The 13,765-nt window shown below is 54.1% G+C and overlaps 1 protein-coding gene across 1 annotated transcript in view; it reads right to left on the bottom strand.

The window, feature by feature from the left end:
• SH3PXD2A (SH3 and PX domains 2A) overlaps positions 1-13,156 on the bottom strand; it is a 230,524-nt gene extending 217,368 nt beyond the window's left edge. The window contains 1 exon segment of the mRNA XM_026494048.4: positions 13,076-13,156. Within this exon segment, the coding sequence (XP_026349833.1) occupies positions 13,076-13,147 (72 nt within the window). The 5' untranslated portion in view covers positions 13,148-13,156.
• Positions 13,157-13,765: the final 609 nt, after the last annotated feature.

The raw sequence follows: 13,765 nt of genomic DNA, 5'->3' as shown, positions 1-13,765 counted from the left end.
CCTGATTCTGACACTTGTTAACTCCATTCTTGCCAGTGAGGACACCTGATGACCAAGGTCCTGCAGTAAGATCTTCTCCAGATGGCCAACCTGGGATGTGGCAAGGCTGGCCAGCAGGATTCCCTGAAGGGCCAGGAAGGGAAAGGTTTCCCGAGGGACTCTGGAGCCCTACCCTGCCTCTGCCTCAGCCTCTCATCTCTGGCCCCCATTTTCTCACCAATAACGTAAGAAACACAGTAGTGCTTTTCTCCTCAGGTTGTCGTAAAGATTAAATGAGTAATGGGGCGCCTGGGTGGCATAGCGGTTAAGCGTCTGCCTTCGGCTCAGGGCGTGATCCCGGCGTTATGGGATCAAGCCCCACATCAGGCTCCTCTGCTATGAGCCTGCTTCTTCTTCTCCCACTCCCCCTGCTTGTGTTCCCTCTCTCGCTGGCTGTCTCTATCTCTGTCAAATAAATAAATAAAAAATCTTTAAAAAAAAAAAAAAAAGATTAAATGAGTAAAGTGCCTACAAGAACGGCTGGCACATGGGGCGCCTGGGGGTCTCAGTCGGTTAAGCGTCCGACTCTTGGTTTCGGCTCGGGTCAGGATCTCAGGGTTGTGAGATGGAGCCCCACGTCGGGCTCGAGCTCAGCTCGGAGATTCTCTGCTGGAGATTCTGTCTCTCCTCTCCCTCTGTGCCTCTGCCCCCTGCTCACATCCCCCCCCCCCCACAAAATAAAATAAGTAAATACGATCTTTAAAAAAAAAAAAGAATGGCTGGCACATAGTGCTGCCGTCATCGTCATCGTCATCATCGTCATCATCCCCATTTAGCCCGTGAACTGTGAGCACTGGAAGACAGTTTTCCTGGATAGTCCACACAGAGTCTAGGTTTCCAGGCTAGCCCATATATAGGTGAACTGGAGACATCTGGTTCTTGATGCTAGAATTCCATCTACTTCACGGAGGAGAAAGGTTTTGGTGGACTACCCTGAGAATGTTAACACCGTTTATAATATTATATCAATAGAAATACATATTTTTTGAATTTCAAACAAGCAATTTCTACAGTTGTAAGTTAAAAGCTGTGGCTTTTTAAAAAAACAGGAGTGGGGTAGGAGGAAGGGGCTTTAACAGAATGAAGCCTTTGTCCACACATTTGTGCCAATGATCAAAGACCTACTGTGATCCAGACCTTCTGCCAGCACGGGGAGGAGGGGTTCAAGATGAAAGGGTGTGGTGCCTGCTGCCTCAGCAGGAGCACCCCCACCCCCACCCCCCAGCGGGAGGACATGCTTTCAGCCGGTGCCTCGTGCATGGTAGGTACAAATCCAAGTTCACTGAAACGCCCTAACATGGGCACTGCCTTTGGGGGCTTGGAGTTCCTGTCCATGACACTGCTGAGTTTCCCCAGAGAGGAAAACCCCAAACACAGTCCCCAGAGCAACCTCTCTGTAGTTTTTTGGCCAGTGTCAGTCTTCAGCAAGTCCTGAGTGGGAACTGTGCTCAGTGCCACGAGAATACAGGCCCAGCTGGACCTCTTCACCTGTCTGACCTCACTGCCCAGTGCTCCCCCCTCGCTTCTTCCACTTGGTCATGCCAGTCTGTTCTCTGGAAAGGCCAGGTAGAGTCCCACCTCAGGGCCTTAGCAGTGGCTATCGCGTCTCCCTCGACAACTTTCCCCCCAATATCTGCATGCCTGACCCCCTCCCCTCCCTCAGACCTTACTCGAAAGTCACCGGACAGTGGAGATGTCCTGGCCGCCCTCAGTGAAATAGCACGGCAACTCCCACCACCGCCATCTCCTGCCCCTCACCCCGCTTAGCTTCTGGCCAACATTTATCCCCCAGCTAACACATTCTATATTTGATCTAAGACACATTTACTTATTGTTTTCCTTCCCCTATCGGAACGTAAGCTTCCAAAGGGCAGGGATTTTTATCTGCCCTGCTGTGCTCCCAGTGGTTGGGACACAGTCAACACTGAAATGTTGACTGGATGACTGAAGACCACATCAAGGTCCATCCCTCGAGGAGCTTTTCCATCAGGCACACAAGACAGGCGCCTGCCACAAGCTGGCCAACCGAGGCCATTCTTGGTAAGTGTTACATGAGTAGTAAACATGATAAACATCATAAAAATTCACAGACAGGAAATATTTTAAGAGGACACATCAGGGAAGCTTCAGGAAGGTGGCAGAAACCGAGAAAAACCATGAAGGAAGACCATGCTGATAACGGTAACATAACTGCCATTTACTGAACAGCTGTCTTGCGCCAGGCATGGCATAGAGTAACAATCAGATGGGCAAGGTAGTATTGTTATTCCCATTTTACGGATCAGAAAACTGAGGCCCACAGAGGTGCCTTGGCGAAGTAAGAAAAGCTTGTAAGAGGCTTCCAAGCCAGGGCCCATGTACCCGAGGCCATCACTGCCCTGCCCCCAGCTTCTTGCTCTCAAATTCCCTTTGCTGGCACCTGAGGTCCTCTCTGGCTGCCAGCCCAGTCTAGCCTGAGCAAGCAGCAGGCCGCAAGTGCCCAGAATTGAACTCCCCCCTACTCCCAGCACCGTGGCAACCAAGCCATCATCCCCAAGGACAGGATGTAGAGTCCCCATCAGCTGGAGCGTCTGAAGGGCCAGGCCTTCAAAAGTGGCTCTGGACAGGAGTTCAAGGGGAATAAAAAACTGAATCCCAAAATAGAAGCCAGACCTTGCCAGGGGCTCAATCTGAGCAGCCAGAGGTTTGTTATCTTATCCCAACCATATCACGTGTTGATGGAGGGGCTCGGGAGGGAGGTCGGAGGGGGCGGAGGACCCAAGGGTTTAATGCAGACCCTTTACGTCGCATCTGGGGACCCACGTGTTGCGCTCCCTCGCCCCCCCAGCCTCGAAGTCCTAGGAGACAAAGCCATGTATGAAGCCACAGGTCCTCAGCCTCCCCAGGGAGCGCACGGGGCCCACGCTGCCTCTGGGGCCACTCCCTTCTTAAGCCTCAGGGCCAGGCTCTCAGCCTTCCACACCCCGGCAGGGCCACAGGTCATGGCCATGACCCCCGCGGGCGCGTGCAGCGGAGGGCAAAGTACAGACACCAAGAGGGCAGAGGGGGTTCGGCTAGTTTTCACACATACGGATGCTTCTGGCTGGGGGCAGGAATAAAAGAGAACTCCCAACTAGTTAGCCAACCACTGGAGGCAATCCGTCAAACCTCCAGGGAGCTCGGGGGCCCCCATCCCAGGCTTTGCTGCTACAGAGATCTGGGTTCAAACCCAGAGCTCTTGCCATTTAATGCTGTGTGAGAGAGGGCAAGACGCAGCACCTCTCGGAACCTTGCTGTCCTCGTCTTCAAAACAGGGCCAGGGCTCACGGTGGGTGTGGATGAAAGGACACAGTGGGCCAGAAGCCCTAGCCCAGTGCCTGAGCCTAGAAAGGGCTCCACTCACACACACTCTGACTCAACTTCCCTACCTCCCCTGCCTGGGAGCCGTGACATCCAGGAATCTTGCGGAAATGAGGCTGCCCTTTTCCGGCTGCCAAGGAGTGATGACTGAGGTAAATGATTAATCCTGGCTTGAACCAAAGTTCACACATTGTTCTATGACAGACCTTAACTCTGACAGAAAGATCTGTTTGCCAGTCCGCCAGGGCTCAGGGCAGCAGAAATCCCTGGGCGGTCACCTCTGGAACCCCTGCCCTCCCTGCCAAGTGACCGTGGCCCTTCCAGGTGCCAGGCACCGTGCTGAGAGCTCCCTGAATCGATTCCAGCCCAGGAGACAGAATTCAGGAAAGAGCTTCGGTCTCTCAGAGCCCCGCTGCCAGCACGGTGCCAGGCCAGCGAGGCTGCCTTCTCTGTTGATACAAAGAGAAATTCTCCCACACAGGCAAGGCCCTTAAAATAGCCCTTTGGGTCTGGGCCATCAGGAAACAGAATAAAGCTGGGTCGGAATGGGGCCTACCATGAAAGACTTTACAAAGCAGCCGCTTCAAACACCAGGGACAACCCCTTCGCGCTCAGAGCCCTTAGGTGGGCAAAAGCAGCAAGGCCGGCTTTCTCAACAAAGAATGCTTCTGCACAGGACAACATGTTCGGGCTGCAGAAGTCCCCGCTACCCCTGGGGCAGCCCTGGAGAGGGACCAAGTGTGTAAAGCACAGTGACAGGATGAATCAGGCCCAGGCCGAGGGCAGGGGGTCCAACACACCTGGCTTTGTGCGCGACAAACAGCGCCACCTAAACTTCCAGCACCTTGGTTTCCATAGGAGTCATACGGGGTTAAAAATGCATGCCTTCAGGGCTGGTATGGGGCCCAGAGATTATAAGTAAAATGCCCGCAGTGCCTGGCATAAGACAGGAATTCAGTGTGTGGTAGCTGTAGGATGATGATGTCCACGAATTAGAGGCCAAGGTCTCCTTTATTACCGAGTGCGAATATTCCCGGAAAAAGGGAACGGTGAGGGCTCTCTACCACGGACCACTAGGGACAGGCAAAAGTACAGACTGGCCTACACCCACTCGATCCTTTACCCCACCTGGTACACCCTGCGAGTTCACTATACCACACCCCTCTCTCTCCAGAGTTAAGAGTGACCGATTTCTGCCGGGTTCCAGGGCTCCCAGAGACAGACTGGAGGGCCCCACATGCCCCACTGCATAATTTATGCTGCATTGACACAGAGGAAGGGACTTTGTCCCCACCCCACCACATCCCTCCACCCAAGCTTGGGGAGGGTGGCTTCCTCACCAGCCAAAGGGAAATGACAGCAAAGGGCCAAAGAAAGAGCCAAGTGGAGGGGCAGAAGGCCCAGCTGTTTCCCCTTTGCTAACTCAGCGCCTGATGTCACTTCCTCCCCTCAGGTAACAGCAGGGGGAGATGTGACTGGAAACAGCTCTGTCTCTTCCCATTCACAAAAATGACAGGCGTGGAAAGAAGCAAAGTGTAGCTCCCAGAGGTGGTTTTCTAGAAGATGTCTTCAGAGAGGACCTAAGGTCAACCTAGTCCACTCTGGCTACGAGGCTTCTCAGGGGAGGTAGCATGGCCAGGAAACCTTGTATGAAAATTCCCTGAGGTCAGAATCGGCTCCCTTTGTAAAGCATCCCTAGCCCCACACGAGTAAGAAGCCCGGCTGAGGATGAGGGATCTTAGGGGACCCTTCCCACAGCTTTTTTTTTCTGGGCCCAGCCCTTCCCCAAGCAGCTTTCACACCCACCCTCCCCTCTGCAAAGTGGGCCAGAAAGGAAGCAATCACCCCGTTTTCCAGATGGGCAAGTGGAGATCTAGAAGAGGGAGGTGACATGTGGAAGTTCTCACATCTGGAGAAGTCAGCCAGCCAGGCCTCAGGTGGGATCTCCTCGGGGCCCGGTCTTCCCAGGTATAACATGTGATTAAGGGGCTGTGAGGGCTGTGGGGACAGGGCAGCTTTTGGAGCCAGCGGGCCCCTCTCCATATGCAGCTTATTAGCTGCATGGTGTTTGGCAATTTATTTAAGCTCTCTGGGCCTCCGCGTCCTCGCCAGTACGATGTGGATGCCAGCAGTAACGACACGTTTTGGGGGGCTGTTTTGAGAGTTTCTACATAAAACTCTGAGCATGTAGAAAGCATTCAGAAATGTTAGCTGTTATATTTATTATTACGTGCCCCCTAAAGACTCAGGCTTACTGGAATACCTGGCGGTGTGGCGGGGGTTCAAACGAAGAGGCAGTTTGAAGCATCGTGTTTAAAACTGAAACCAGTTCAGAGAGATGTTGAAGGCGAAAGCAACATGAGTGTGAATGTTTGCAGTGACAACCTAGGCTCCCAGCAAGCTGTTTAGGACTAGCCCCCCGGCCCTACAAGGATAGGGGTTTCCTGGGGCAGCCGGCCGGCTAAGTCGGTGAAGTGAGAGACTCTTGATCTCGGAGTTGTGAGTTCGAGCCCCACGTTGGGGTTAGAGTTTAACTGAAAAAAGAATAAATAAATAAAAAGGAAAGAAAAGCCTAAACGTTATTTAAAAACAAAAAGGTTGGGGGTTTCCTCCCTCTTGTCCCTGGGGTGCTTCCGTGGCAATGCTGGGGATATGGATGGAAATTACCCCACGTGGCACACGCCTGCCGCACCAGGCCCCACTGGCCAGGGCCCTCCACAGCTGACGCCCAAAGCCGCCATGCACCGCGCTCCATGCCGCTCCCTCGTCTCCTCCTCCTCCTCCTTCTCCACCCTCCAAGATGTCTGGGGGGCAATCAACTTTTATGAGGTGGCCTGACCCCTCCGAGTAAGAGCTATAAACAGAGAGGCTGGGCTCTGGCCTGCCCACTGAAGAGTCCCCAGTGCAGAGCTAGAAAAGGGCTCCAGGGCTTCCCTCTGTTCCAGCCATGGCTGCAAGAGCAACCCCAGCTCTGGGACCCCTCAGAAGGACCCCACGGGGACAGTCAGCTCCCCCTCCCCCCACAATCCTTGGGAGAAGAGGATTCTCCCGAGGATTACTGCGTAGAGGTGTCTACACAATAAACTGGATTCCCCCCACTGGCATTTGAGGCTCTCAGAAGCTGGCCCCGACCTCCCTCCTCATCCTTCTCTCCCACGTGGGTTCTGCCCACATTTTCCTTGCATGGCCCAGCTTCAGCACCTTTGCTTTTTCCTTTCTTGGAATGCCCTTCCTTCCCCTCTTTTCCCACCTAAATCCTACTCCTTCCCAGCCAAATCTTAATTACTCCTCAAAGCCCATTGTGAGCCGGCCTTCCCTGAAAACTCCAGTTCACAGAAAGCACTCCCTCTCCTGAAAAGCTTTAGGACTTAATCATTATTAAAGCAAATACCTATGTTGTGCTCACACACACCGGGTCCTGTTCTAAGCTCTTCACGTTTATTTCACTTAATCATCACCACAACCCTGTGAGCTAGGTCCTAGTTTCCCCACATTTTCTGTTTGAGGAGCCTGAGCTGCGGAGAAAGGGGTAGCTTGCGCTGGGCCCCATGGTAGCCAGTGGTGGGGACAGGCTTCCAGCCCAGGGACAGCAGAGCCCACGTGCTCTCCGGCAACGCAACGCGACCTTCCTGTGCATGTCACCCTCTCAGGAGGAACTGCCCGCACTTGGTTATTGTCGTCCCCCTGTCTCACGGACCCAGCCCCAAGCTCACAGACTTCCGTGTCAGAGACCAGGGTAAGAACCCCAGCCTTGCCAATTACTGAGAGTCACGAAAACACTCTAAGCCTCAATCTTTACATCTGCAGAATGGAGATGAAAACACCTCCCTCCCTCACATGGTTATTATGTACCTCAAATAAAAGGCTGTCTGAAAGGGACCTTCTGCACTTGATTCTTCCCCGTCTCTCCTCACTGTGCAGCTTGACACCGTCACTGGACTCTGCTCAGCACTTCCCAAAGTGTGCCTCGCCTGGCGGTCCCTTGGGGGGGGGCAAAAGGGGCCTTCCTGCGGTTTGCCCTCCACTCTCCTGTGCACGTGTCCAGGCCCTTGACCTCTCCGTTCACCTGCTTTCCTGTGACGGACCCCACCACGGCGGCCACAGCCTGGCCCCCGCGAGAAGTCACATGCAGCTCTGGGAATCACCTCTTGAAACGCTGATCACCCTACTGGACGCTTCCATTATTTTTGGCAATTGCCATGGCAGAGAACACCTCTGGCCCTGGCTCAGAACCTATTTCCAAAGCCAGAGCTCCACCTCATTTCCCACACACACCCCTTGTCCTTCCTGTTCCCTGGATCCCTGTCCTAAACCATTATCCTTTTCCCGGATTCTCAGAACTCAAGAGGAGTAAGTGTGACTACCGTATGTATAACTCTATTATTTGTTTGATTTTGTTTAATTAAGAGGCAAAAGGGAACAGAGTTGCCTCTTTGACTTTTTCTGGCCAAGAACTGGTCTGGTCAATGACTCAGGCTGAGGAAATTAGAAGGCAATTTCCAGGGGACTGCTGTGCAATCCCCAAGTCCTAACCCTCCTCTAATTCACGGCCTCCACTGGCCATTAACTCATGCTGGCCCCGGAATATCTCTTTGGAAAATGCAGCAGCTGGAATACTCATATTTCTGGAGCTGGAATCAGTCTCCTGTGACATCAAATAGGTTTATTTTTCCCTTCCCCTCACCTCCCCTCTGCCTGCCACCACACATGGTGATTGCAATTCTGATTTGACCCCCCCCAACCCTCACTCAGCTCCCACAAGGGTCATGATACATGGCTGGTTGTGGTCCGTGTTCCAACGGCCAGTAGGATGTGGTTGGTTGTTCCATGAGCAGGAAGCTTTGTCAGACCTGTGAATCACCCCTGGATCACTTGCCTCCTTGGAAGGAGAAGAAACTGTTCTTGTGTGTGCGTGTGTGTAAGAGGGAGAGACAGAGACAAAGAAAAAGAGAGCAGGCAGGAGCGCTAACCCATGTGCGGCACTGACCTTGGGGCTAGCGTGCTATTGTGACCTTGCCCCTCCTGGACCACCTCTTTACTCCTCTCCCTCAACCCATGTCCCTTCCCTTCTCCTGCCCAGCTTACCAGGCAGCCACCACTAGATCGGCTCCAGGAAGCCCTCCAGGTCTGAACAGCTGTTCCTTGTTTATCTGTTTCTCTTGCGTGTTGGGTGTTTTCCACGGGGCATGTCGCCCAATTTCCCATCCCACTATGAGCAGCTGGTCCTTCCTTTTCGCCTCAGCCTTTCCTTTTCTCTCAGCTTCACCTACTAGGTCCCAGGCGAACTCTAGCGTTCTGGCGATCACCAGAAGGAAGGAACAGCCGATGGAAACTAGTGTATGCTGAACACGCATGATAGGGGCCAGGTATTAAGAAGAATGCTTTACATAGGAGACTGATCGCAGCTCCAGAAATTTGAGAAATTATCTCAAATCAATTTTCCAAAAGTCCTGTGAGGTTGCGAGTGAGGAAACTGAGGCCCAAGGTGGCTGGCCCCAGGGTGGCACAGCCAGGAAGAGCCAGAGGTGGAATTCGACCCCTGATCTGCCCCACAATACTCGTTCGGGAAGGGAACCGGCGCGACAAGGCCCTTTCTGCAGCTGCGTGTCCTTCCTCCCGTAAGGCTGGATCCACGCTCTAAGGGCTTAGAGAAAAACTGAAGGGCAGAGAAGTGAATGGGTCTGGAGCCAATTCCTAAAAATGTACTCCCAGGACCAAGACCAAATTCTGTGATGATCTAAACACATGGGAGAATGTAGTATTTCCACAGTGTTGATCCTAAATTTATCACCTCCTGCATCAGCGGCGACCAACTATCATCCTGGCTCTGCTCCGTTCTCCCTGCCTCGCCGTGCTCGCCCTCCACTGCCTTCACAAACTCGCCTCCGTAGTGTGCCCGAGCCTGGTCTCCCCACCCTGAGTCAAGTTGATGAAAGGGCCCCATTTTAGGCTCATGTCCCTCTTGGGAGGCAAGCGAACCTGAGTTTACCCAGATCTGCCTTGCCTTAACTGGGAGACCCTGGGCAATCTCCAACGTCTGCAAGTTCACCCATCTGTCTAAAGAAATCAAAGAACCTACCCCAGGTTAGGGTGCATTCGGGCACATTCGATGAACTGCAGGAGCCGCAGGAAATCACGCACGTGAAGCGCTTGGCACCACAATGGTGACTACTAACACTGGCTATTTTTTGCATTCCCTAAAGAGTCCTGTAAAGGATCAAAACATCCATGACTGATACTTGTCTGAAATAAACAATCAGGAAAGGAAACCACTGTAAAAGCACAATGCCTCCCAAATCCAAACAAATAATCGTCTGTTCTAGAGAAACGAGCTTCTCTCCACCAGCGGACGACTTGACATATGCCCACACACTCAGGTGAGTGCCAAGAATTATGGTAAACCTGTACTACTAGCCTTATGGAAGAATTTCAGATGAAGTTATCTGCAGGTTGCATCCAGCGTATCAGGACTATTTGAAAGAGAAGTAACCTGAGGCCAAAGCCACTTTACCTAAGGTCTTCCCAGGGGCAGCTCATACGAGTTAAGAGAGGAACCCAACTCCGTGCCAGGGAGCCTGACCTAAGCAGCAGGTGCCCACTCACCCCAAACCCCACCCAAGCTGGGGCTTGGCAGAGAGGAAGGAAGCAAGGGCTGACAGCACCATCCGAATGATAGAAGCCATTTGCCCGTCTTTCATAAACAGACCCTCGGTGTTCAGGCAGCTCCCCCTCGTCCTGGAGACAAGCACACCCTTTGCTGGATGTCCTGAGAAAAACTTTGCAGCGTGTTCCCAGTGTTCTGGAGCCAGCAGAACCCCGCCTGCTTGGGCCCCAGGCCTCTCATCAGCCAGCTCCAGCTAACGTGCACATCCCATAAAACCTCTCTGCTCTGCAATGTGCCAAACCACAGAGTAAGAATTCACCGTCAGTGGAGGAGAGGCGGGAAGGGGGCATGCTTCTCCAGTGCAGAGTGCTTCCAGAACATCTGGGACTTGGGCGCAGTGCATCCTGCCAGCCACCCACACCAGGGTACCTTACCCAGAACACCTGACCTTCTGGGGTGTGGTGCCCACCATGCAAGGGCCGAGACAGGTGGGGATCCTAAACTTCAGAGGCACAGGCTCCCCCAACCTGCTCCTCCTGCTCCTATGAGCCCTGCTGACACTTTCTATTATGGGGCCACCTCTCCTTACATTATGGCCCAATGATGCCCCCAAATATGTAGGAACCTCTGACGACCACCAGATATCCATCAGATCGCCTAGTCACCTCTAACCAGACTTAAGGTACTCTGATGAGCAAAACCCACCCCACGGGCGAAATGCCAGGTAAGCCCAGGTGCTGTGAAGAGCTGGGTTGCAAGTGACCTTACCCCTTCTGGTTTTCAGCTTCCCCATCTGTAAAATGAGGGGGTCGAGCCTGAGGAGCCCTGCCAGCTCCACAATTCCACAGCATATAACACTTTCTCCTTTAATTGTTTTCTACAACCTTAGTTGAGAGCTCTGTATGGCCCCAGCTGTTCAGTGACATCACTCCCTGCCCCAAACATAATGTCGATTCTTACATGGGAAGCGGAGATGTCCTGGGAAACACTGTCCGTAAAAAGGGAGGAAATGATCATTTCAAGGGAATTAGACAGGACTTCTCTTGTGTTTTTCACATAGAACAAGTTATTATCAATCTTAAAACCCGAAATTGTTCTTTTTTTTTTGCCAGACCATTACTAGCTGCTTTTCAAAAGTGCTTTCTCAGTCAGAATCTCACCAATAATAAGCTACCATTTAGTGAGTGCTTGTTACATGCCAGGAACTGTGCTAAGTGCTTTTCATGGATGATCTCATTTAATTCTCCAGACAACCCTATGAAATAGGTACTATTATCATCCTCACTTTAAAAATGAGGAACCCTGAATCCCACAGAGGTTAAATAACCTGCCCCGAGTCACAAAGCTAGTTAGTGGCTGACCCAGGCTTTGAATAAGACCCTCTACCTCAGAGCCCCAGGGCTAACCACCTTTCAATACTGTCTGCAGTGGGTCCCCAGCTGCTTTCACAACACTTCTGGCTTGTTGCCAGTACACCCTACCTTGTAATCTTGGACATCACTGGTCGGGGCTAAGATTTGAAGTTTCAGCTAAACTCAAGAGCGGAGAGAAAGCACCTGCCTGGGTCTCAGAGCAGAGAGTGCCATCTTTTGAAAGTAGGGCCAGGCTTCACTGAGGCTAGAAAAGAGAACCCCTAAAACTTAGCCTGTGACATCTGAGAAAAACGGCTGACTTGATACTAAGAGCTGGGGTGTGAAAACGGACATCTGTACCCGGAGGAGGGTGACCACACAGTGCCCCAAGTCCTCCAAAAGGAGCTTTCTTGAAATGAAGATGCTTGCTTGCTGAGCCAGATAACACAAAAGGAACAACTCTCCCTCCGGCACCCACCTCTCTGTCCCATCAGGAACCCTGCTCCTTAGTTTATCTCCTCTCCAATCTGAGCCCAGGCCCATTTACTCCACTTCAAAAATCAAAACAAAACAAAACAAAAAACAAACCCAAAGTGCAGAGCTATTGGTGATAAAGACAGAAAGAGTGGCCTGAGGCTGACACTGGCACAGACCCCAGTCCTCTTCCAACAGGGAAATGAAGGGCATTTCTCGGAGATCAATGCTCAGTCTAGGGGCAGCAACCTACAACCCGCTTTGTTTACATTAATGCTTTGAGCATTCCAAATACTCCGTTAAGTGCCTAATTTGCAAATAAGATGCAGTCCTGCTTCGGATGCCTGGCTGTCTCTGCTGTCTCAAGTACAGGAGCAAAGCGGTTCAGACAGGCGTCCTCTGGCATCAAGGACACCATGTTTACTTCCTAAGGTGCGAAGGATGGGAAGACAGGACGGCTGAGATGAAAAGGGGTCGCAGTCACACAGACCCCGGAGCTCAGCTCAATCAACCGTAGCCCCTTCTCATTAATGGTGGGGAAGGAAGGGGGAGGGGCAGCCGGCCGTTCCTTGGAGACCACAGCAAACATTTGCCTCCTCGTGTCTGGAGACAGAGCATCACTTAAGAGGAAATGAACCCGGTTAAGGGTCACGTCCAGAGAAGGATAAAAGGAAAAGCCACAATTCTCCTCACACCGACGGACACAATGACTTTAAGAAGGAAACCGAAGCTCAGGGCTGAGGGTGGAGGTGGGGCAGGGGGGCGCAGCGGCTTCCCTGGGCCCCCAGACCCAGGCCTAGGGAGGCAAAGCCCAGGGCAAACGTGGGAGGACCGCGCGAGGCTTCCTTCCCCTGGGCGAGCCTCGGAAAGCATCACGGTGCGTGTAAGCGTGAGCGACCCAGGCCCCCAGGGAGCCCCAGCGAGATGCTCTTTCCCAACGGAGCTTCTCAGCGAGGGTTTGACGAAAGCTCCCCCCACCATCCATCAAAGCTCAGGCGGACAGATGACTTCACCGTTGTAACAGACAAGGGCAGCCACTTGCCAATTCCAATGCCAAAAAAAGAAAACGGGGGGCGGGGGAGTGGAGAAAGGACAGAGAAGGCTTCCCTGGAGATCACAGCCCTGCGAAGAAACTCCATAGCCGAGGGCTGCCCTGTGGGTACTCAGCTCCGGGACTTAGAGGGTGGGGCGAGGGACCCCCCGGGGGGGGGTCCTGCCGGGGGTCTCTGGCCAACCCCACGCAGGGGTCGGTAGGGGCAGTACTCACATAGTGCTTGGAGGGGTTCCTCCTCTTCTCCACGTCCACCACCGTGGCATCTTGCACGCAGTAGGCCAGCATCTTCCCCCCCAACAAAGCGAGTGGCGCCCTCCGGCGGCGTCACCTTCTCATCACGGTCCGGCTCCCGCTTCTCCCTCTTCCCGGGTCCCGGGTCCCCCGGCCACTCCGGCCCGGCGCGCCGCTGCCCCGGCTCCTGGCGCCCACAGGTACGGCCCCGGGGCGGGGACGGTCCGGGAGGGCACGCGGGCTCCGTGCGCCCCGGGCGGTTCCCCGTGGGCCTGCCGCGCGCCCCTTGCCTCCCGCGCCGCCGCCGCCGCCGCAGCTCTCCGCCTCGCCCGCCCGCTCTCTCCGCCGTCCGCCGCCCGGTGGGTCCGGCGGGAACTGGCGGAGCGGAGGAGGGGCGGGGGTGTGTCCCGCCGGCGAGGGGACGGGGCGGGGGCCCCGGAGCCTGCTGTCAGCGCGCTGGGGAGGGGCTGGCGGCGCCCCTTCGCCGCGCTCCGGCTCCGGGGGGCTCGGCGCTGGCTGAGGCTGTGGGCGCAGGAGGAGGAGGCAGGGCCGGGCCGGCAGGGAAGGGAAGGGAGGGGAGGGGTAGAGAGGGGAAGAGCGCGGGGAGGGGCTCCAGGCCCGGGGGAGGGGCTCGGGGCGACCGGGAGGGGGCTGCAGCCAGGCGCGGAGGCC

The sequence above is a fragment of the Ursus arctos genome, unplaced genomic scaffold, assembly GCF_023065955.2.
Source record: "Ursus arctos isolate Adak ecotype North America unplaced genomic scaffold, UrsArc2.0 scaffold_7, whole genome shotgun sequence".
Taxonomy (NCBI): domain Eukaryota; kingdom Metazoa; phylum Chordata; class Mammalia; order Carnivora; family Ursidae; genus Ursus; species Ursus arctos.
The sequence above is the reverse complement of the archived record's forward strand: the minus strand, read 5'-3'. Positions and strand labels throughout refer to the sequence as shown.